This window comes from Bombyx mandarina, chromosome 08, assembly GCF_030267445.1.
Source record: "Bombyx mandarina strain Sakado chromosome 08, ASM3026744v2".
Lineage (NCBI taxonomy): Eukaryota > Metazoa > Arthropoda > Insecta > Lepidoptera > Bombycidae > Bombyx > Bombyx mandarina.
Genome location: NC_143215.1, coordinates 6121865 through 6146511, shown reverse-complemented (window position 1 = coordinate 6146511; position 24647 = coordinate 6121865). Strand labels below are relative to the sequence as shown.

At 38.8% G+C, this 24647-nt stretch overlaps 1 protein-coding gene across 2 annotated transcripts; it reads left to right on the top strand.

Moving 5' to 3' along the window:
• Nucleotides 1-241: 241 nt before the first annotated feature.
• Nucleotides 242-23729, top strand: LOC149502494 (inositol polyphosphate 5-phosphatase K). 2 transcript variants are annotated; one of them, XM_089729054.1, is made up of 10 exons: nucleotides 242-654; nucleotides 918-1037; nucleotides 3592-3817; nucleotides 5313-5488; nucleotides 11314-11559; nucleotides 12491-12644; nucleotides 18814-19017; nucleotides 19681-19824; nucleotides 22630-22825; nucleotides 23385-23729. In XM_089729054.1, exons 1-10 carry the CDS (start codon nucleotides 641-643, stop codon nucleotides 23579-23581), a joined length of 1677 nt encoding a protein of 558 aa, XP_089585180.1. In that variant the 5' UTR covers nucleotides 242-640; the 3' UTR covers nucleotides 23582-23729. The 2 variants fall into 2 exon arrangements, with proteins under 2 accessions (XP_089585180.1, XP_089585181.1); XM_089729055.1 differs by lacking the exon at nucleotides 18814-19017.
• Nucleotides 23730-24647: the final 918 nt, after the last annotated feature.

Sequence of the window (24647 nt, the reverse complement as noted above, 5' to 3'; positions counted from 1 at the left end):
CTAGAGAAGACATTTCGAAAATAAATAACGGTAATGATAAACAGTGAATTTATGAGATTAGTGTTAGTCACGCCACTACTGACAGATAAAACCAAAAAAATTAATTAAAAATCGATAGTCAAATGCATTGAATGCATTAAGACACGTTTAAACCTGAAAAAACACTGAATCACCAAAATAAAGCATTTGATACAGCATCGCAGCTCGTTTTCCCGCCATAACGTCACAAAGAGGTTTCCCTATGCTAGCTTAAAATAAATAACGCATAAACGTATCTTTGGGTTTGTGTGATTTTCGCATCTCTTAATACAGATGATTTGATGTTTACTGTTTTCATAGGTTTTATAGTGAGTTCGTGTGTGATTATGTACTGCTGATGTATTAAAACAATGATGTTAGTGTAAATTATAACAAATAAATTATGATAATTATGTGGCCAGTGTAATGTTCGCTAAATTTTAATTATAGTAAAGATAATTGAAATTAAATTAAATACATTAAATATTACAAGTACATTTTAAGATTTATAGAAATGTTCTCATAGGCTTATCTTATCAGTACCTTATTTAAAATCGGGAATTGAAGTGTTAAAATAAAGATAACGGTTTGGCCAAAACCCAACTCTATAATAATATCCAAAATGGATACTTTAAGGTAAGATATAAAAATGTTTTCTTCTTTCTAAAGGTACATATTTAATCCTTATTAATTATAATTGCAGTCAAGGTCAGCGAGTAGGTATCGTATTTTTCTCTCAGTCGTAAATATTACTAAATGCTCATCCTAAACTAAAAATTTCTATACAATTTTATTTACTAAGTGATTTTTACGTTAATATGCGTATGTAATTATTTAACTTTTTTATATTTTCTGTTACTCACTCAAAATAAAATAAAAAAACTTAAATTTGTTAACAGATTCTATTTTGTAACCTACAATGTAGCTACAAAGGCACCAACACAGGATCTCAATGCTCTACTAGACTTTCCATCTCAGTACAACAAGAATAAGCCTTTGCCAGATTTTTATGTTATTGGGTGAGTGGCACTTATATAATTTATAACAGGTGTTGTAATTTACGCTAATGCAGCATACTTACCTAGTTATTCACTGGGTCAAATATGTTACTACGTCTGCCTCAGATTGTACTAAGATAATTTTATACGAATACATACAATTTTTTTTTATAATTCAAATATAATGTTTTCTTTTCCACTAAGTTTTTTGGTGTAAACAGTACTTTTAACATATTATTCTTATAACTTTATATTTTGTGATGGTTTTAATTCCCTGTATTGTAAAATATGTAAAAACACTGTTATCTTGATCTTTAATCTGTGTGAAAATCTTCCAACTAGTTTAAACTGATGTATTCAAGAGCAATTATTGTATTTTGTAAATTTACATACTTTGTTTTGAAGTTGAGAATTTTTAAAGCAAAGCTTAATTTTTTTATTTCTTTATATGAATTAAGTTAATAAAAAAAATGTAAATTTTATAAATACTGGCTAGGTGGTGCGATGACCTCCGCAGGGTGGCCGGCAAGAAGTTGATGAGGAGAGCCGCAGACCGGGCTCAGTGGTGTGGATTGGGAGAGGCCTATGTCCAGCAGTGGACGACTGTGGGCTGTTGATGATGATGATGATGAAATTTTATAAAACACTAAAATACTTAATTAGACAAAATTAAATAAATGAACCAAAAGTTTTATTTGTTTGCCAAATTAAACAAATTTTAACTTTTTAATAATTTTAATCTGTATTTAAATGATTAAGGATCATGCTATTCAGTTTTAAATTTTGTTAGCCTGGAAATTTTATTAATAAATTTTTTTAATGGTAGTTGGATAAGCCATTGCACAAGCGTCGAGATCGAGGCGACCGGGTTGCGGTACCTCGGCCTCGTACTGGACGGTCGTTGGAGCTTCCGTGCTCACTTCGAAAGGTTGGGTCCCCGACTGATGGCAGCCGCCGGCTCGCTGAGTCGGCTGCCGAACGTCGGGGGTCCCGACATGGTGGTGCGCCGCCTCTACACGGGGGTGGTGCGGTCAATGGCACTGTACGGGGCGCCCGTATGGTGCCACGCCCTGACCCGTGACAACGTCGCAGCGTTGCGACGTCCGCAGCGCGCGATTGCGGTCAGGGCGGTTCGTGGGTACCGCACCGTCTCGTTCGAGGCGGCGTGCGTGCTCGCCGGGACGCCTCCCTGGGACCTGGAAGCGGAGGTGCTTGCTGCGGATTACGCGTGGCGATGTGATCTCCGCTCCAGGGGGGAGCCGCGTCCCGGCGCGGCGGAAGTTCGAGCGCGGAAGCTTCAATCTCGGCGTGCCGTGCTCGAGGCGTGGTCTCGCCGCCTGGCGGACCCCGCCTACGGGCGACGGACCGTCGAGGCGATCCGCCCGGTCCTCTCGGACTGGGTGAATCGCGACCGAGGACGTCTCACCTTCCGAGCGACGCAGGTGCTCACGGGACACGGCTGTTTCGGTCGCTACCTGCACCTCGTCGCCCGGAGGGAGCCGACGCCGAAGTGCCACCATTGCAGTGGCTGCAACGAGGACACGGCGGAGCACACGCTCGCGTGCTGCCCCGCTTTCGCGGAGCAGCGCCGCGTCCTCGTTGCAAAAATAGGACCGGACTTGTCGCTTCCGACCGTCGTGGCTGCGATGCTCGGCAGCGATGAGTCCTGGCAGGCGATGCTCGACTTCTGCGAGTCCACCATCTCGCAGAAGGAGGCGGCGGAACGGGAGAGGGAGAACTCTTCCTCCCTCTCGGCGCCGTGCCGCCGCCGTCGAGCCGGGGGTCGGAGGAGGGCGTTTGTCCAGCTCCGGCCCCTATGAGGAGGCAGTCTCCTCCCGGTGATGGTCACGGGGCGACCTAAGGGGGCTGAGACTGCGCCGCACGCTACCGTCACTCTAGCGCGCTGCCACCAGGAGGACGGGACGACGCGTCGGCGGCTGCGGACTGCGATGCGGTCCGCATTTTCGTCGTCGCTGTCGTCGCCGAACATACTGTGGAAGAGCAACCCGGTCGGCGGTGTATCGCGTTCCGACCCGGCAGGCTGGTTCTGGCCCAGCGGGGTATCCCGGAACACCAGCGGCATCGCCCGGGCGGCCTGAAGGGCCGCCGTACCGCGGAGACTGACGTCGTTGGTCGTCGACTATCGCCTCGACGACCCGTCGGTCGGACGTCCTCGGGGTGGCGCCGCGTGTCTGGTTGTAGTGTTGACCGCGGGAACCCCCCTACTCTGACCGGGTTTTGACCCCGGACGGAGATCGGACGCCGGGTGTAAGAGTGCAGGGGAGTCGTTTAGTGGGTGGGCCCTAAATTCCTTGGGCCCGCGGTCTGCTCTCAACACCTGCAGATCGTTGAGTCTCACATACCCCGCGCGCCCCCTAGGCGCGGGGACCTCGTAGGAGGTTCGGCCCTCGGGCCGGAAAAAAAAAAAAAAAAAAAGCCATTGCACAAACTTGATATTTAATGTAAGGTTAACTTAATAATAATCGAGTTTATTGTTCAAATACTTGTTTCGTGTAAAACGAAATAGAGATTTCCGTATCGTATTAGTTTTACTAATTTCGCTTTAAAAATTCAGGTTACAAGAAGTAAAATCACAGCCACAGAACATGCTAATGGACTCCCTATTCAGTGATCCGTGGACATCCACAATCAACAAAATATTGTGCCGACAGGGATATATAATAGCCAAGAATACGAGATTGCAAGGTCTCTTGCTCTTGGTGTACACACAAATGAAACATGTTACACATTTAAGGGACATTGAAGCACAGTACACAAAAACAGGATTAGGTGGTATGTGGGTAAGTTTAAAGGAATAAATACTTTTAGATTGATATCAAGAAATTTTAATATCAAAATTGAGTTATATTAATTAACTGGAGAATCAGGTATTGACCATGATTTTTTTTGTAATTTTTTGTATAATAGAAATAATTTTACCAAATCTCGAGTGACTTGAAATAATCTCACAGTAATAAAAGGCGACCTTGTTTTTTCTATAAACTATGACGTCAATAATTATATCTAACACATTGAGGACATATTTGTCAACTCTTATAAGGTTTAGTTCTCTCTCTCTCTTCCCTTTTATATGAGAGTGTATTTCTTTCAAATTGGATAGAAAAGCTCACGGTCTGGTATAAAGTGTATACTGAAGCTATATTGTGCCACGTCGAATTCACGTCTCAATTATATTATTTATTGGTATATATTATTATTAATATGTCCCATTAGTTTCGGAAGTTTTTGAGGTTTAACCGACTAACCGGCTTCAAGCATTGTGTCTATACAGGTGCTCCAATCCTGGGTGGGTGTACGTTCTTAGCATTTGTTCACGAAGGCATATTAAGATTTATAAATTTATAGAATTACTATTGGTAGGCATGTTGTGAGTCCGCACCCATGTCCTTATCGATCTATCCGATCGAATAACACAGATATGAGACGCCTGCAGCTTTAACACTAGGAGCAGGTACAAGGGCCGTCCGTGGTAAACGTTTCTGGCTGGTTCTTTTCAGCTGCTCGCGTTTTCGATACGGTAGTGTATTCTTTCGCAAAGCTACCTTTGAGCTATTAGGTCTCCTTGGGTTGCGCTGGCCCATATGTACTGGTCAACCTGGAAATATCTCAGGGTCATTAGCAATCCTTCGTTCTTTAAAAAAAAGCATTCTACCTATTGCTGCCGCAAAGCAATCGCGTGTTCTGCTTCGAAGGGTAGGACAGTTATTATGCAATATAATTTAGCAACTTCACCTCTCATAATGGGTGGTGGGAGTCACGTTGCGATGTCTGTGGGGTCCAGTAATTACTTAGCACCTGGATACGACTTTTTTTTTTATGATTGCATATTTACTGGTGGCCCGTAGGCCTTTCCAGTTTCACCAAGACAGGTGGGCGAGCAAAGGCTCAGCCACTGGATACGACTATGAGTTTGCCCAGCCATGTGTACAAAAAAAAAAGAACACTCCAAATTGAATGTATGAGGGCATCGAAACAGGCACCGCAGAGGTACCTTCTCACACGGGTTCATATTACCCTATAGTATTACCAGGAAGATGAAAAAAACTGTGTGTGTGTGTGTGTGTGTGTGAGAGAGAGAGTATTCTTTATTGCAAACCAAAAAATAAAAAATAAATACGAAAGAATAAATACAAAAAAAAGTACAATTGGCGGTTTTATCGCTAAGAGCGATCTCTTCCAGACAACCATCAGGTGGATTGGAGTTTCCGTGTATGTAGTTGTGTATGTAGTTTCCTAACTTTAAACAAATTTATTTCATTACAATTTATTCACCAGGGTAACAAAGGAGCGGTCAGCATAAGGTTCAATATATATGGCTGCTCCGTATGCTTAGTGAATTGTCATCTAACTGCGCACGAACATTTGTTGGCGGATCGGATTAATGACTACAACACTATAATTAAGCATCATCTGTACCATGTTAACGAGACCACAAACATATTGTATCACGAGTAAGTCTATGACACCTTTTTTCCTGGTTTTTTTTTCTAAATGCTTTGTGTGCCGGTGTACTCGTCTCAAGCGATGCGACCATGGCGATGTTCAAATGCCGCAAGCAGGTACCATTTACGAGATTACACAAGAGAGAAATAACATCGTGCCGTAAGATTGAAACTCTTGTCCTCAATTTACATAATTATTGGTGGAAAGATGTAACAGAGCAGTCATGCGTCCCTTATAAAGAACGGGGCAGCTCTTACACTATATAGCTGAAATTTTCATCCCATGTCTCGTTACACCTAAGATTAAATAGTTCATACATTATGACAAAAAAAAATGCCTAAAGATTAATGCCTTATCATCAGCCTGTATCTCTCCACTGCTGGATGTAGGCCTCTCCCATAGTCCGCCACAATGAACGATCCTCCGCCTTCCGCATCCAATCTCTCCCAGCATATCGCCGCAAGTCATCGGTCCAACGGGCAGGGGGACGCCCCTAACGCTGCGTTTACCGGTACGCGGTCTCCAGTCCAGAACACGTCTGCTCCATCGGCCATCGGTTCTGCGACACGTATGTCCGGCCCATTGCCACTTCAGCTTGCTAACCTTTAGGACTATGTCGGTTACTTTGGTTCTTTGACGAATTTCATCATTTCTGACTCGATCCATCAAAGAAACTCCGAGCATACACCTTTCCATAGCACGCTGAGCGACTTTGAGCTTACGGACCAAACTTACGGTTAATGTCCACGTTTCAGCGCCATATGTCATGACCGGCAGCACACAAGCGTTGAAAACTTTTGTCTTTAAGCATTGCGGGATTGCTGAGTTCAAGATGTGACGGAGTTTTCCATACGCAGCCCAGCCCAACTGTATGCGCCTATCAGCTTCCTTCTCAAAGTTGGCCCTGCCCAGCTGAATAATTTGGCCTAGATAGGTGTATTCAGACACAACTTCGAGTACCGCAGATTCGACTATTACCGCTCCAGGAATTATATAGTCGTTGAACATGACCTTAGTTTTGTCCAGATTCATTCCCAGGCCAACACGTCGTGACGCGGCATTGAGCTCACCTAGCATACAGCTGAGATCCTCCAGCGACTCTGCCATTATAACGATATCGTCCGCAAATCGGAGGTGTGAAAGATACTCGCCATTGACATTGATGCCCAGTTTACTCCAGTCCAGAGTCTTAAAGACATCCTCGAGAGTAGCAGTGAACAGCTTCGGCGATATAACGTCACCCTGTCTCACCCCTCTGTGAAGCTCAATCGGGTTTGTCTGCTGGTTTTGGATCTGGACTGTCATTTTGGCGGCTTTATATAAACTCTTCAACACCTCAACGTACCGATAATCGACTAGGCATCGCTGTAAGGATTCCAGAACAGCCCAAGTTTCGATGGAGTCGAAGGCTTTTTCGTAGTCCACAAACGCGAGACACAGAGGACGATTGTATTCTTCAGTCTTCTGAATAACCTGTCTCAGCGTGTGGATATGGTCTACCGTACTGTAGCCTTTGCGAAACCCAGCCTGCTCCGGAGGTTGGAACTCGTCAAGTCTAGAGGCCAAGCGATTTGTAAGGACTCTCGAGAACAGCTTATAAATATGGCTAAGAAGTGAAATAGGCCTGTAGTTCTTGAGCAGAGCACGATCTCCCTTCTTAAAGAAAAGAATAACAGTACCCTTGCTCCAGGCATCCGGTATAGTCGTTTTTTGGATGACGGTGTTGAACGTTGTGCATAATTGGTTGAGAACTGGTGTACCACTTGCTTTCAACAATTCTGTACTGATTCCGTCATCCCCTGTAGCTCTGTTATTTCTAAGCTGTTCCAAAGCAGCCCTTATCTCCTCTATACTGACGTCGGGTATGTCTTCCGTATAGTGGCGGACTAAAGGGGCTCGGTGGTCATTCTCTGGGTGGGCAAAGAGTTTGGGAGCATGTGAGGCATAGAGACTACGGTAGTAGTTCTCCACTTCAGTGAGGACTTCTGATCTTGAGTTAACAATTCTTCCATCGGCAGTTTTGAGCTTCGTCAGATGGCTTCGGCCTAGTTGTTGCTGCCGTATAAACACTTTGGTGCCTTTGTTTTGTTCTATTGCCTCTTTAATCTTTGTTGTGTTGAATTGGCGAAGGTCACGCCTAATCAGTTTTTTGATTTTAGTGTTTATAGTTTTTCCATCTGACGGAGCAGCATCTGCAGTTTCCCTTCGCTGTTTCATCAATAGCAGGGTCTCGTTGGAGAGTTTAGTGTCTTGGCCTTTTCTGCTATGCTGAAAGTATTTATTGCCCACTTCTCTTAGAATTTTCACCATTTCGTTGGTACGCTTATCCACATCGCAGTCAGTTTCCAAAATGTCAAACCTGTTTTTGACTTCTAATTGGAAGTTTTCTGGGGGCTCCGAGATTTGTTGCCTAGTTGGTCGCAAGCCAGACTTTACCATACGCGATCTTTCCAGCTTAATGTCGATATTTAGGGTGCCGCGTACCAGCCGGTGATCGCTGCCAGTCTTAACCCTATTGATCACGGTGACATCCCTAAATATGTGCCGCTTATTCGCTAAAATGAAGTCTATTTCATTTCTAGTCTTCCCGTCTGGGCTTTGCCAGGTCCATTTTCTGTGGAGTCCTTTCTTGAAGAATGAATTCATCAAGAAAAGCCCCCGCATCTCAAGAAAATTTACCAGCATTTGCCCTCGGGAATTCCTAGAGCCAACACCGCGGGGTCCCAATACAGGCTCTCCACATTCTTGTATTCCTACTTTCGCGTTGAAATCCCCCGTCACTACGGTATAATGGGTCTTAGTGGTGCGTTCGATGGCTTTTACGATATCATCGTAAAAGACCGCGCAAACTTCGTCAGAGTATGTGGATGTGGGAGCGTATGCTTGCACAACTTTTAATGAGTATCTACTGTTTAGTTTTACTACAAGATACGCAACCCGCGCCGACACACTACTGACTTCCGTAATGTTGTTGACAAGGGATTTGTGGACAAGGAAACCAACGCCGCCCTGCGAGAGCTGTTCTCCTTCTCGATAGAAGAGCATATTCCCTGAAGCTAGGGATTCGCAACCCTCTCCCTCTCTTCGGGTTTCCGATAGGCCAATAATATGCCAATTTATTGCACTCAATTCTGTCTCCAGCTCTTCGAGATGTTCAGCTTTCAGCAATGTCCGTATATTATATGCGCCAAGGTACAGTCGTTTATGGCAGCCGGATCGCACCGGGGGATTCTTAGCACCCCCTGCCCCACCGTTACCGTGGCCGCTGCCGTAACCAGGAACAGCGGGGCTGCCCGGGACTGGGGGCCGTTCATTTCTTGCTTTGTCCATTGGGAGGGTTATGCCATTTGTCACCACGCTTGGCAGGCGGGTTGGTGACCGCAGTACTATGTGCTTTCTTCAGGGCATGCTGCTGCCCATGTCCTGATATGTTTTTATTTAGAGACATAGCTGGTTATGGATGGTTATACCGCCATCGGTCGGTCGCCAGGGCCTCGTCTGTTAGCTAGCAGGATGCACCACGGGCAGGTGAGGTTGGCTATTGAGTAGCTGTGATTTCATTGCCACCCCTTACATCCCAAGATTAATGCCTATTGTAAATAAATTATATAACTTGATTGTATCAACAGATTCATATGACCCGTTATGTTGTTATTTAGAGGTATGTTAATAACAGAATATTTATGCAAAGTTTTACTTGATTTCGTCATTTTGTTCTTGAGTAATAAATTGGTGTGGAGCGATTAAATCAATTGATATGATCGCGTTAGCGGCTTGTAGATTACTGACCCATGGACCACAGCGTCCGGGTTTTAGTTCTAGACGTTGTCAATAATTTTTCCAATATATTGGTGACGTTCAACGTTTATGTACAATATATTGTTGGCTGAGCTTTTGCTCGCCCACTTGGCCTGGTGAAACTGGAAAGGCCTCTGACAACCAGTAATCGCTCATTCACAAAAAAAAAACCTTCATGTACATATTGTTTTGAGTGTATTGTCCGGCATGGAGATAGGAAAAATTACCAGCTTAGAGGGTATGGCAAGTTTAATATTGAAAATTCTTAAATACGAGGAAAGCCAAATTGCCCATCAAAAAGCGAATTAGTTGTAATAAAGTTGTAATAAATGAACTTTATAAGGAAGGAATGTCCACAAAGGTTATTTCGACATTCTACAAAAGTTGATGCTTCACAATGTTCTACGGTTTGTGATCGCAGTACTGAATTAAGAAAAATGTAATTCGAGTTGTGTCTCATATTCCGGCTTAGATATCGAAATATTGGCAATTTTACAAACCTTAGAAAATCCTAAGTTAACATCAGACAAACTGGACCGTTATCGTTGAAGTGGTATTCGATAAATAACGTTTATCGAAACGGTTTATAGTGCTGATAATTACTTACCTACTTTCCGTAGATATTTGATAATTCACAAAAACTAATATATACGTTTTTGCTATAAGAGCTTTAGTCATTTCATTATTGTTAATTAGATAACCAAGAGAATACCTACCTACAACTTATTAAATCTTAAATATAGGTTTTCAAAAAATACATATAAATAAAAAAGGGTAATTGTAAAAATAATTGTCTTCCTACAAGACATACTGGACCCCTTCCAATTTCTGAATACTCATAGTGTTTATTTTACGGAAAGGTCTGTACAAGTACGAAGGGCAGATTTGCACAGAGCGGGTGATATTGCTCGATAGAACAACGCTTCGAAGTTTCGGAACTTGTATACAAGATTATCATGTAGATGTTTTTACTGGTGGTAGGACCTCTTGTGCGTCCGCACGGTTAGGTACAACCACCCTGCCTATTTCTGCCGTGAAGCAATAATGCGTTTCGGTTTGAAGGGTGGGGCAGCCGTTGTAACTATACTGAGACTCCAGTTATGAGTTTTGGGTTACTAGTCGTATTAATATGCATTCCCTCTGTTTGGATGCGGAAAATAAATATCACGTTATCAAAGTAATTCTAGTATCATTTTTTTAGGTTTACGTCAGCCTAATAGTCAATGCGCCTGTGCGTTTTTCATTCTATTCTTAAGTCACAATCATAAATATTACTTGGTCACCATTAAGTGTACACAGTGCAGGGTTTTATATTCTATGTCATTGTTTTTTTTTAATACAGCTTCGCATAATGAACTAGAACGGTGTTTTGAAATTCCCAACACAAATAAGTATGGCAATTCATGCGCACAAAAAGTTCAAGTATGCTCGTATGTATGTTCAGAACGGTGTGTTTGTTGATTTTTCTAAATGTTTTTCTTTTAAATAAAAAAAATATTAATGTATTTTATCTGTTTCTAAATTATTTAAATTTTATAATTTTCAAATATACGAAGTAGAATTAGGATTGACCATTTTTTTTCTCTGATTGAAAAACCATTTTAACTAATTACAGAAAATAAATTTTTAATCGAAAACAATCATTAATTACTAATTTATTTAACAAAATATGTTTGACTTTTGTTTTTCCTCTAATGGTGTCATCATTGGCAAACATATGCTTTAGCCTATACATATTATTAATATGCTCTGTGTATGAATCAAATGTAGTTTTGTTATGTTTTTATTCATTACCTCAAAACATTTTTCCAATTTTAACTCAAATCATGAACGTAATCACGACTTAAATACTTTTAAGACTTATTTATCAATGATGCATATAATAATCCGTACATGTTTTTAGGGATATTGGAATTAGGTAGTTTAAAAAAAGGGGGACAGTGATCGAATTGATAAAAAGAGTATCATATCAAAGCCACATCGTGTAAAATGAAAAGAGGTTACTTTTTATATTCAGCATTTTTTTTTGTTACAGTTACGTTTTCTGGATCGGCGATTTGAATTTTCGAACGGATCATCCGACCGGTAGCAGCCCTACGTCCGAAGAGATAGTCGCGAAATTGCAGAAGGTTGAGAAGGATAAATACGCTGCGTTGTTAAAACACGATCAGCTTTTAGCAGTCATGGATGCTGGGGAAGCTTTCTCAGAATTTTCCGAAGCCGATATCAAATTCCCCCCCACTTACAAATTCGCGATCGGCGGCGACGACTACGACCTCAAGTGAGTTAAATTATTTTAATCGGCAAACAATTAAAATTTATTATTTATATATCTTTAACTTTAAATTGAACACAATTGAAGATTAAATAAAATAGTATATAAATAATAAGAATATAAATAATAAAGATAAAATAACAAATACATAAGTTCATTATATTGCATTCGACAGTTCTTCTTAAAGCTTATTTTTTAGTCTTCAAATAGCTCTTATAAGTGAACGTTGAATTTAATTATTTCTTACAAATTTCTCTGATAAATATTTCAGTCAACGATTCGATACAAATTATAAATAGAAAAACTCTTGAAGTAATTTTACGTATGACGATTTAGCCTTGAATTCTCATACCATTACCGAGGTATTTCAATACCAAGAAAGGCAACTGCAAGTTTCTATTGACCAATATGAATCAATTCATTCAGGTCAGCGTTTGAATCATTTATTCGATAATATTTGACTAAAATTACTGACGTCGATTCTCAAACTTTCGTCCGACCTGGTGTTTGTATTTAAACCCATAGACATGAAAAATTTATTACCACCATCTACTTTGAAACGGGAGCTTGAAGTCCAAAATATATTAAAAACTCGATCTTTGTATAAATGTATATTTTTTTAAATTGGAAGTTATTTGTGAATTCGCGTTACGTAAATTGCCCTTAGGTTTTTTTTTATTACCCGCAAATCGAATGAAAGCTTAATTGCTCGAGTACCGGATACTTCACCTAGTAAGCCACAGGTGACTCAGAATATAAATGCTTTAATAAATTCTATTTAATTTATCTTATCTGCTTTTACTGATAGTAGGGCATGTTTTCAGCCCGCTAGGGTTGACCCCTTACCGAATGTCGGGCTCTGATATGAAGATTAAAATAAATTAAATCTTTTGTTTTTTCTCCTCTTCGTTTTTCCTAAATTCCCAATTTATTTCAGACGAAAACCATCATGGACAGACCGAGTCCTATACAAAGTGGTAGCGAATAATTATGAGAATGTAACGTTAAGGGCGGATCTTGTTTCATATAATTACATGCCGCACTATACAGTGAGTGACCACAAGCCAGTTGTGGCGCAATTCAATATTAAGGTCAGTTGTAATTCATTATATTATAATATTTGTTCAGTGCATGATTTCTGTTTTTGTCCTATTCATTTTTATTAACTTTCTATGTTTAAGATAAGGATAGATGACATTTGTCGAGTGTCTGTTCAGAAGGATATATTACCATATTCCCTTTTTCATACAAATATGACAGTTGCTATGTTTTCGATCGTGGTCTGTTATTATTCGTTATGAGAAGGGAACGTTATTTACCTTATGTTTTGGAATAAATAAAACAAATACAGTTATATGAAAATAATTACAAATTAGAAAATTTGTTAGTGTTAGGGAATTTTGTCAGAAAACCTCAACATTATCAATGTATTGTATCTGCTGCTATTCGTATGTCGTCGCTGTCAAACCAAAATCTGCTATGTGCAAAAACTCTATTTTGAATTAACGAGTAAAAACATTTTCGTATAAAATTTTATATGAAGGTGTATTTTTAAGAACTATATCGAATGAAAACTATAGATCAGGCCTGCGAAAATGGCGGCCCGCGGTAGAATTTTGTCTCGCCCGTGAAACATTGTACATATTATTATTAAAAACACAAATATTAATTTTTGTCTAACATAAATTTTCTTTTCAATTTTTTTATTCAAATGACTTGATAAATAAATATTTTGATACAAAAATGTTGGTTTTAAAATTCATTAATTGACATCCTTAGCAAAAACCATACTTAAAATTAGAAAAAAAAAACTGTTTGGCCCGAGGTCAAATTTTCATCTGAAATGTCAAAATGACTATCAAAATATTTGCCCACCCCTGCTATAGATAAATATTAAAACATAACAGTTTTTTTTCATACGGTAGATAGGGCTGTGAACTATACGAAAAGGTCAAAAAGTAAAAAGCTCCAAAATTGCACATAGCATATACATATATATGCATATACATACTTTGGTTTGACAACGACGATATGTTTATACATAATATGACGTTTCATGAAAGTTGTTCATGTTGGCGTCAATGTTGACTTCGTTCAACATCAAACCTTCTTAGCAGACATTACGTCGATGCCATGGTAGTGCATGAATTACTAATTTAGTTTGCATGATTTATTAATACGCTCTTATATGCTTTGGCAAACGACTTAAACGTCACAATTGACTACCATTAACATGAGCACTCGTGAACATAGCCCGAGTATGGTTCAGACAAATCATAGCGGTGTCGCATACTACATTTTATCACCGAGCGAGTTCGTTATACATAACAATATAATATGTCTATATATAAATAGTTCGCCTATTATGATAAAACAGTTCACTCTCTTTTTTCTTTGTATTCCCCAACCAATTATTTCTGTTCTTTATTTTGTTTTCTAGCTGTTCACGATCCTTAGTGTTATATTATTATTGTTATTTTTTTATTTTATATTTCGTAGATGAGTGTATGGGCCACCTGGTGCTAAGTGGATACTAGATCCCATTGACACCAATAACGTAAATATCATTACACACCTTGAGACATGGGTTCTAAGTCTCATTTTTATAGAACAATGCCTGCCCAAAACCTTCAAACCGGAACGCATTACTACTGCTTTACGGTAGAAATAGGCAGGGTGGTGGTATCTACCCGTGCAGAGTCACAACTAGGAGTGGGTAATATCGGTTTTGCCGCGTATCGAATCGTATCTATATATCGAGTATCGATATCGGATATTGAATCTATATATTTTCTGAATCTATATATTGATGGATGCTAGTAGATTTTCTCGATTCATGATATTTGAGATTTGAAACGATACGATGATATAGTATTGTAGTAGATATAGATTCAAGTCAACGTTATACGGTTGGTTTTCTGATATCAATTTATAATAATAATATGATTTTAAAGTAATAAAAAGAACATGAAAATAAAAATATCAAAAAAACTTTCCTTCATGCTTTTACAAGGCTTAGGACCGGCTACATTATTTTCAGTTTTTAGTATTTTGTGTCTTAATTTAAAATTACAAAATATACCAAAAGAGTGTAGATTAGGTAGAATATTTCATAATACTAAATACATATATTTTAGGTAACATTCGCGATTTCGTTCGCGCCTAAGGTACCTAACGTTAGTATTGCCTAGATGAAGTCTCGAGAAAATATCGGAGACGTATTTAGAAGTTCATTTGATAATATTTATACATCATACACTACAAAATTAATTCAGAAATTTTATTATTTACTAAGTTTATGTTAAAATAAAAGTTTCTAAGCTTTCAAAAGTTTAATACAAACACAACAAATAAACTCAATTATTTGGATTTAACTAAAAATAGAAAAATGTGTACTTTAAAAATCAAACAAAAAACTTTTAAGTATTTATAAACACTTATCCAAAAATTTTAGTTCAAGGTCAAAGCGCGTGAAATTAAATTCAACGGTGCAAATAGGCTATACTGCATTCTAAGTAGGGTCGAAAGTTGAAACTTTTTTCCTAAATTGTATCCTGCTGATACACTAAGAATAATCTACAGACGTATGGACTTAAATATAAGGTTTATAATTGTATGGATAATGCCTGTTTCTGTTTCATTCATCATATGTGAGTGAGCGCACGATAGGGATATCGTCCGCTCACTCACTCTGGCGATTCGATACGAACCAAACGAATATTGCTGATATTCACGAATCGGTACGATACGCCGATCCGCATCAAATCGAGCAATATCGTGTATCGGCTGATATCGTTATATAGATTTCGATTCACGAATCGGTACGATATGCCGATGCGCATCACATCGAGCAATATCGTGTATCGGCTGATATCGTTATATAGATTTCGATTCACGAATCGGTACGATATGCCGATGCGCATCACATCGAGCAATATCGTGTATCGGCTGATATCGTTATATAGATTTCGATTCACGAATCGGTACGATATGCCGATGCGCATCACATCGAGCAATATCGTGTATCGGCTGATATTGATATATAGATTTCGTGCGGGGCGATATCGGATTCAACGATATTGCTGCGATATATAGATATTGAATCTATATACGATTTATATCACCCACTCCTAGTCACAACACGCTTAAGCAACATTCTTTGAAAATATATAGTTTCTGTTTTTATTATGTCAATAAAGTTTATAAAAGAAAATGGAAACGTATTTAGCTCTTGAGATATCAGTGATTAGGGTCTAATTTCGATCGTTAGGCGAGGACTGGTGTTTGAATAGCCTTAACCTTGCTTTGTTAGTTTAATAACATTCGTGCTCGCGCTAATTAATAATAAATAGGTATTGTATGTAGCTAACAATGTACAAATAAGAGTGCCTATAATAATATGTTCTCGAGCCGTATAATATTTAATGATAAAAATAACTGTACACGTGATCTGAAGAAATATTTTATACTTTTGTATAATGACAAACATATCAGAAAGTATTTGACAATTTAACTCAATTAAAATTGCGATGCTGGGTGCATATTTAAAAAAAAGTATTTTACTACAAAGTTTGGTGGTAGCGGCTTAAGCCCATGGTATTGCTGACGCCAGATGTGAGCAGAGAAGCCTTATGGCGGCAACCATCTCTCTTGCACATTAGCAATGCTAGGAACTTAGACAAGCCACTGTCACCTGGTTTGTGTGTTTGCGTGTTTTTTTTTGCTTTATGTAAAACTACAGAACAGTTTTTTATTTCCTTAGGGTTCAAATAAAAAAAATGGAAACAGCATTTTCGTCAGTCACAACCATGATCACTTTTTTTTATTGCCTGAGCAAGCAGACGAGAATACGGCCCACCTGATGGTAAGTGGTTACCGTCGCTCATGGACGTCAGCATATTCGAATTCCATAGACATGTCGGTGGTGCCTGTACATGTTTATGCTTTCTGGTATTTGATTGCTAACACCAGACGGTCTCGTCTAAAGGAAAACGCCTATGTCAAATAATGGGCACACTTTGTAGTTCATGTTATCGTAGTCCTATAGTATTACGACGGTCTTGCCGGGGTCGTTCCGGATCGATTTGAACTTTCAAGGCTGAAAGAAAATATCTTGAAACAGAAATAGGAAAATCAATAACTATTTCCGAGTCACCGCGTACGTATGTGTTGAGGCTAAGATTTCTTTAGTATGTGTATTTATGTACCTATGTTCCGCAGTGGATATCTTTCGGCTGACGTTGATGAGTAAATTTTGTTACTGAACATTTTTAAATACAAATTTAAATGTAAATAGGTACTTAATAATTTATTGTTTAAACGAAGTTAACGCAGCAATAAAGTAAATTAAATAACGAGGGATCAATTGCAGTTCAAATTTAATAGGTCAACATTCCAATAACATTAATAAATATATTGACTATGTTTACTTCTACTAACTGCTTATCACTAATAATTACCAATTATTATACTTCTAATAATAAAAAAATAATAAAAATTAAAATAGGCTTTGACAAGCACTTTTAAGTGGTTGTGTCCTCACCACTGATTCCGAATGCTGTCTTACTACTGTGAAGAATTGGCAAGCAGCTCAGAGCTTGTTATGTTTCAAATGTATAGTATCGTATATATCATATCACATATATTATCAACGCAACAAAGAAATTTACAAAAAAAATATTAAATCAGCACTCATAATCCGACTGACTAGATCACTACAGATATTAATCTAGGTAGGTATTTTAAACTTTATCAACAATAAATACATGTTCATTATTCAAACATTAACAGTATTATCGAGTAATGCATATTTAATGACATTTATCGATACGATAAATATAAGGTCGAATCTACTTTAAAAATAAAGTTTATAGTCGATTTAGTGTGTTCCTTGTCTTTTCCTTAGGGTCTCAAACTCTAGACTAATTTTTAGTTCAATGATTTAATGATTTTTTATCCTAAGCAGTACTAATTATTAAACACTCGAATAGGTATCCTTTACTTAATACATTAAAGACTGAAAAATAGTACACTTTATGACACACTAAAACATATGAAAATTATAAAATATTATAAAGTTATAAAATATACAATTGTTCACCTATAGTAATTTTGAAAATGATACATTATGTTGAGCTGCACTATGACTAATAATATTCAAATACTATCATCAAAATAGACCAATCGTTAATCATTAAATGTATTAATAAAAAACGAGGAAAAATAAATAAAAATATACAACAAACATATTATTATAGTATTAAATCGCTGTTACATTTACATACCAATACAGCGATATGCATTGTACACAAATAAACTAAAGTATACAGTACAAAGTATATACATAATATGTTTATACACCAGTTAGACAAACATTAGAACTTACCTTGTATTCGAGAATTATTTAAGGTGTGAAACACCTTCGAGACGTAATGCTGCTAAGAGTTTGCTATTCATTGCAGATTAACTTTTTTTGAATAATTTAATGAAATTATTAATATATTTTATTTTGGTTCCTTAATATTTGGAGAAAGGGAAAGTTAAAATCCGTCCGAGAGCATGAAAACTGTGGAGTATTTAAAACGTCAGAAATCGTACAATGATTATAAAAAAACGCTGGATTAAACCGTAAAAGTAGTTTTAATTATGTCAACGTTTAGTGAAAACTGAAGATAATACTATCTTTGTCTTGATTTTAACCCAGATAGATAGAAAGACGACTGTATGTTTTTCTCTTGTATTAATTGCTCGTGAAAAATCATGATTTCCGTTTTTAAGTTTGGAACTATCCACACAATACAAATGAGCCTTTTATCTGGTGTATCGAGGCGGCTGCATTTTGTGTACGGGCAACGGTAACAGTTTAATATCTGACGAAACGTGACCTATTTACAACAATTTTCACATACGTTAACCTTTTTATTGATCAGATGGGTGGACGAGTTCACAGCCCACCTGGTGTTAAGTGGTAATTGGAGGCCATAGACATCTACAACGTAAATGCGCCACCCACCTCGGGATATAAGCTCTAAGATCTCAAGTATAGTTACAACGGCTGCCCCCACCCTTCAAACCGAAACGCATAACTGCTTCACGGCTGAAATAAGCAGGGCTACGGCTACTGGGTACGATAATATTGATCTAACTTTTTTTTTATTGCTTTGAAATTCATTGTGTTCGCTCTAATCATCCGTAGTGACTTAATTCATATTCGCGTGCTTATTTAGATGCTGGCGTTTTAATTTGCGATCGCATGCTTAGGTACGTCACGGCTTCATTTTATCAATGATCGAGAGACCCCCTGTATCACGTTCTGATGTCAAACTACGCCGTGCAACTGTCCCATCGCACACTAACAGCGATACCCCGCACGTATTAAGTACGACAGCAAGCGGTATACAGAATATAACTGGGCTCCTGTCTCACATTGATGTAGACGAGCTGGCCGAGGAAGCTAGTAATGAGGTATTTAATCGTTTTCATTATATTATTATAAATTAGGTTGTATTTATTTTGCTTTATTAGAAATAGTGCTTTGGTACTGGAGAGGTATGTTAATGTTGATGTAAATATTTTTACTAACTCCCACCTATATAGGTAATAATTAGCTATTCACTAAAAAAAGTGGTATATGGTTTTCAAAGTAACAAATTAAATATTTAGGATTTTTTTTAAATAAGATGATTCATGTCTTGAAATGTTTTTGTTTCTCAATGTCTTAATAAGATCAGTGTATACAGGGTGTTAAATTTAAAAGAAAACTTTTCCGAAGTTGAAACTAATGAACTACGAATTGAATAATAATGGAAACATATTTATTAATTTACCAAGTATTATGATTTTTGTAAAGTTTATATTTCGTGAATATGCAACAAAAAGCTAACGTAATAGGTAGCTGCCCCCGCATTCCTGCACAGTGTTGATCTCGTGTGTTATTCGAATGCTTCTAATAAATAAATAAAACTAGTTTGGTTTTTAATGGTATCTTATTATGAATCAACAACTCTACCAAAATGATTCTTTTACGGAATTCGTTCCCGTACACCCTGTATATTTACGTTATCGACGAAATCCTTTTCAAATGGACAAATGGTTGAGTAAAAATCGTTTTGAATCTTCTTATTACAGGCGTTTGCAAATTACACTGAGAAGACAGTTGAGTTCGCTCCGATAAATCGAGTTTGGTATATAGGAGACGCCGACTTCAGGACCCAGTGTACCCTCACGCCCGATATCGAAGTTAATCCAGGCGATTGGATCGGTATATATGATGTGAGTACATTTGTGTATGGTAGTTATGAAATAGTGGTGGTCTAATGGATAAGACGCCCGGTGTAATCGTGTCGAGCGATGCGACCATGCCAGTGTTCAAATCTCATTAACGGGTAACATTTTTTGACGTGACGATGTCTTATAGTTCGATGGAGCCGGCTGCACGCACGAAAAAACATGACTCATGCGGCGTTACCTCGATCTGAGGCGTTCCATTTAAGGCTTGAAATGCAAATGAGAGCGCGCAACGAGCGACAAAGAGGCACAATCGGCCTCCGCGTTCGGCAGCGTTTGACATCTGTCTCTCTCCTACTTGAGTGAGCGATGCATCCGCGTGTACAGCTGCTATACAATAATTAATACATTTACATGATTTCGTCAATTTAAAATTTTCGTTGTAAAAAAAAAATTGACATAATTGTATTTATGCGTACCATTCCATCAGTATTTTCTTATGACGTTGTCACGTTCAACTATCGTCAGTAAACCGACTTTACAGACAACCGATTTTTTATTTATTAAAAATGTGTTTAATTATGTAATTATGTTCACGAATCACTTCCACTATGAAGGAATAACGTTATGTAATAAAAAAATATAATTTTTATAAGTACTGGTGGTAAGGCGTCTTGTAAGCCTATATCACCCTGCCTATTTCTGCCACAAAGCAGTAATGCCTGTTAGGTTTGAAGAGTGAGATTGATACCTCATGTCTCAAGGTAGGTGGCGGTCTTCACGTTGGGATATCTGTGGGCGTCGGTAACCATTTAACACAAGGGCCTGAGCTCGTTCACCCGTTTTAAGAATTAAAATTAACTAACAATTAATTGCAACGGTGTAATCATTCAAACCGAAATCTCTGGTTGATTCGAGTATTGTTACTGATTGTAGGGCATTTCTTTGACCGCACGAATCACCGGTTCTATCACTTGTGAAATATAAATGATAATATTTTAAATCGCAACGTAATAATATCTAATACTTTCTTTACTGGTGGTAGGGCCTCTTGTGAGTCCGTACGGGTGGGTACCATCACCCCGCCTATTTCTGCCGTGAAGCATTAATGCGTTTCGGTTTGAAGGGTGGGGCAGCCGTTGTAACTATACTGAGACCTTAGAACTTTATCTCAAGGTGGGTAGCGCATTTACGTTGTAGATGTCTATGGGCTCCAGTAACCACTTAACACCGGGTGGGCTGTGAGATCGTCCACCCACCTAAGCAATAAAAAAAAAATTAATTAGAAATTTTATTATTGACTAGCTGACCCGGCAGACTTCGTAGTGCCTCAATCGATAAATAAAAACCTAAACTTTATTTAATTCCGAGAGTTTAAACATTTTTTTACCTTATAAACCTTCTCTGAACTTCGTCAAATAATTCAAGACCAAAATTACCCAAATCGGTCCAGCCGTTTTCGAGTTTTAGCGAGACTAACGAACAGCAATTCATTTTTATATACCTAGTCAGGTCATAAGTATTGTCACACAGTAAAAACTTTTCTGTTAGAATGCTGGCCACAAAAAAGTTTATTGAATTCGAATTTCGAATTGTTCATGAAAATAAAAATGTATACTTTTAGAATTTTACTCATTTTAAAATATGGAGTGGACGCTTAAAGAAGACCGTGTTGCAGTTATTGCGTTGCATCGTTGCGGTTACGCGCCAATTCAAATTTTTAACATACTGAAAATTTTGAATATAACCAAAAGATTCGTTTATCGTACCATCAAACGATACAATGAAGACTTTAGTGTAGATGACAGGTCAAGAAGTGGTCGCCCTCGGTCTGTTAGGACTCCAGCAGTGATAAAAGCTGTGAAGGCGCGAATTCAAAGAAATCCCAAACGTAAGCAGAAACTGTTGGCCCTTCAGATGGGGTTAAGCAGAAGAACGGTGAAAAGGGTGTTAAATGAAGATTAAGGGCTTCGGGCATATCGAAGAAAAACAGGACATCGTTTGAATGCTCGTCTAATGGACCTGAGACTGAAGAGATGCCGCGTTTTGTTGAAGCGGTACGCGGGAAAAAAATATCGGGAAATTCTTTTTTCGGATGAAAAAATTTTTACCGTTAGAAGAGAGCTACAACAAACAAAATGATAAGGTGTACGCACACAGTAGTGAAGAAGCGAGCAACCGTATTCCGCGTGTCCAACGAGGTCATTTTCCATCCTCGCTCATGGTATGGTTGGGAGTTTCTTATTGGGGCTTAACAGAGGTACATTTTTGTGAGAAAGGTGTAAAAACGAATGCAGTTGTGTATCAAAATACAGTCCTGACGAACCTTGTGGAACCTGTTTCTCATACCATGTTCAATAACAGGCACTGGGTATTCCAACAAGATTCGGCGCCAGCTCATAGAGCGAAGAGCACACAAGACTGGCTGGCGGCGCGTGAAATCGACTTCATCCGGCACGAAGACTGGCCCTCCTCCTGTCCAGATTTGAATCCGTTAGATTACAAGATATGGCAACACTTGAAGGAAAAGGCGTGCTCAAAGCCTCATCCCAATTTGGAGTCACTCAAGACATCCTTGATTAAGGCAGCCGCCGATATTGACATGGACCTCGTTCGTGCTGCGATAGACGACTGGCCGCGCAGACTGAAGGCCTGTATTCAAAATCACGGAAGTCATTTTGAATAAACTTTAGTGTCATAAGAATCTATGTTTTGTTAAGTTCATTTTGGTATATGAATGGTTACATAATGAATAAACTTGTTTCAATTATTTTACATTAAACATGTGACAGAATTTATGACCTGACTAGTTATATAGGTTTAATATCGGGAGCATTTGATGCGTTTCAGGCAAACTTCCACAACCTAGACGACTACATTTCATACGAATATTTAGATAAGGTCGGTCTGTCTGTACGGCCGGCTAGTGACGGACAGCCGAGGACGATCACCCTGAGCTTCCCCGTGGGCAGCGGCGTGAGGACGCCGGGCTTCTACAGGTTCTTGTATTTCAGCCAGCCCAACAGTGACGTGCGGAGTGTCTTAGGTAAGAAACCTGCTATGTAGGGATCTTCGGCTTGGCGAGTGAGACAAAGCTCTCCTCACTACACAGAAATCCGCCGCCACCGAGCAGGGGCGTTCGTGTCGTCGTGGCCTAAAGGATAAGACGTCCGGTGCATTCGTGTTGAGCGATGTACCGGTGTTCGAATTTCGCAGGCGGGTACCAATTTTTCTAATGAAATACGTACTCAACAAAATTAAATGTTCACCATTGACTTCCATGGTGAAGGAATAACATCGTGTAATAAAAATCGAACCCGCATAAATATAATTTGCGTAATTACTGGTGGTAGGACCTCTTGGGAGTCCGCGCGAGTAGTTACCAGCGCCCTGCCTATTTCTGCCGCGAAGCAGTAATGCGTTTCGGTTTGAAGGGTGGGGTAGCCGCTGTAACTATACTTGAGACCTTAGAACTTAATCTCAAGGTGGATGGTGCATTTACGTCGTAGATGTCTATGGGCTCCAGTAACCACTTAACACCAGGTGGGCTGTGAGTTCGTCCACCCATCTAAGCAATAAAAAATGTCATTTTTTTACTTTAAAAGGTATATCCGAGCCCTTCGAAGTGAGCAGCAAAGAGGACAAGCTGGTCACTCTGGGTACAAGCGAGGAGCCGTCGACTAGTTCCTCGCCCGGCCAGCCCAAGTCGGCGACCGCCAGCACCGACATCTTCAACGACTTCACCGGTCTGGACGTGGCCAAGTTGTCCAGGCATTTCTCGAACGATCTCAGCATCGACTGACTAAAGGGGTACCTGCCCGGCTCGCCCAGCGGCAAGAGGAAGGACGGCAGTAACTAAACATGCACCATTACTTTTATTCACAGCCAATTTTATTATTGAATTAATCCTTCTCGATTTTACGGATCCGTGATTTCGGTTTATATTGAAATTTGTCAAAGCCTAATTGATTATGATTGGATAGTACAGTAGATTAGGGGGAATCGGGACGCTTTCTAATTCCAACACAAATGTTCACCGGTTTTTCTTAGGGTAATACCAATAAAACTGAGATTAATATGATTTCGGAGGTTTACATTTTCATATACGATGCCTTATTATACCTACATAATTCATTGAAAAATATACACAAAAGCTTGAAAAAACTAGCTTGACCTGATCCACAATGGCTTTTGGAGTGAATCGGGTCACGTATGGGGACAATAGTTTTTCGCTAGGGTTGGCACTGTTAAGTTGCTAGGTAGATACTTACCTTTAGGTAATCAAATTTTCAATATCTTTCATCAGTTACAAAACTTTGATAACTAAATTAAACTATTTAATATTCTTAAACACTCAATAAAAGTCCTTTTCAATTCAACAAATTTAAATTTCACAAAAGCGTAGTGACAACCCAGATTTGTCCCTATTCTACCCCTAGTCCCTATTCCTCCCAATCTACGGTATTTTATTTTATAAATCTAAAGCTTGATATGCGAGACACTTAGTTTAAAGGCTACATTCGAACATAACGTAATGTTGGAAAAATCATTATCAACTGTCCCGCGTATCACTACATAGTATAAAACAAAGTCGCTTTCTCTGTCCCTATGTATGCTTAAATCTTTAAAACAACGCAACGTATTTTGATGCGGTTTTTTTAATAGATATACTGATTGCAGAGGAAGTTTTATATGTATAATAACATCCGTTAAATAGTGGATAAATCAATAATAAATTACAGTTTCCGAAGCGAAACGAGGGCGGGTCGCTAGTTAAGTTATAACAATTACTATAAACAAACTATAAATACACATCGAAGGGTGAAAGGACATTTATTTTTGTATTTAAATGTGTGTTTTATTTGATA

Bases quoted from the DNA above. Each gene is read 5' to 3' on its own strand.
- LOC149502494 (XM_089729054.1), top strand. The intron at 3,818-5,312 runs GTAAGTTTAAAG...TTTATTCACCAG, and splicing joins CAGGATTAGGTGGTATGTGG to GGTAACAAAGGAGCGGTCAG. The intron at 22,826-23,384 runs GTAAGAAACCTG...TTACTTTAAAAG, and splicing joins TGACGTGCGGAGTGTCTTAG to GTATATCCGAGCCCTTCGAA.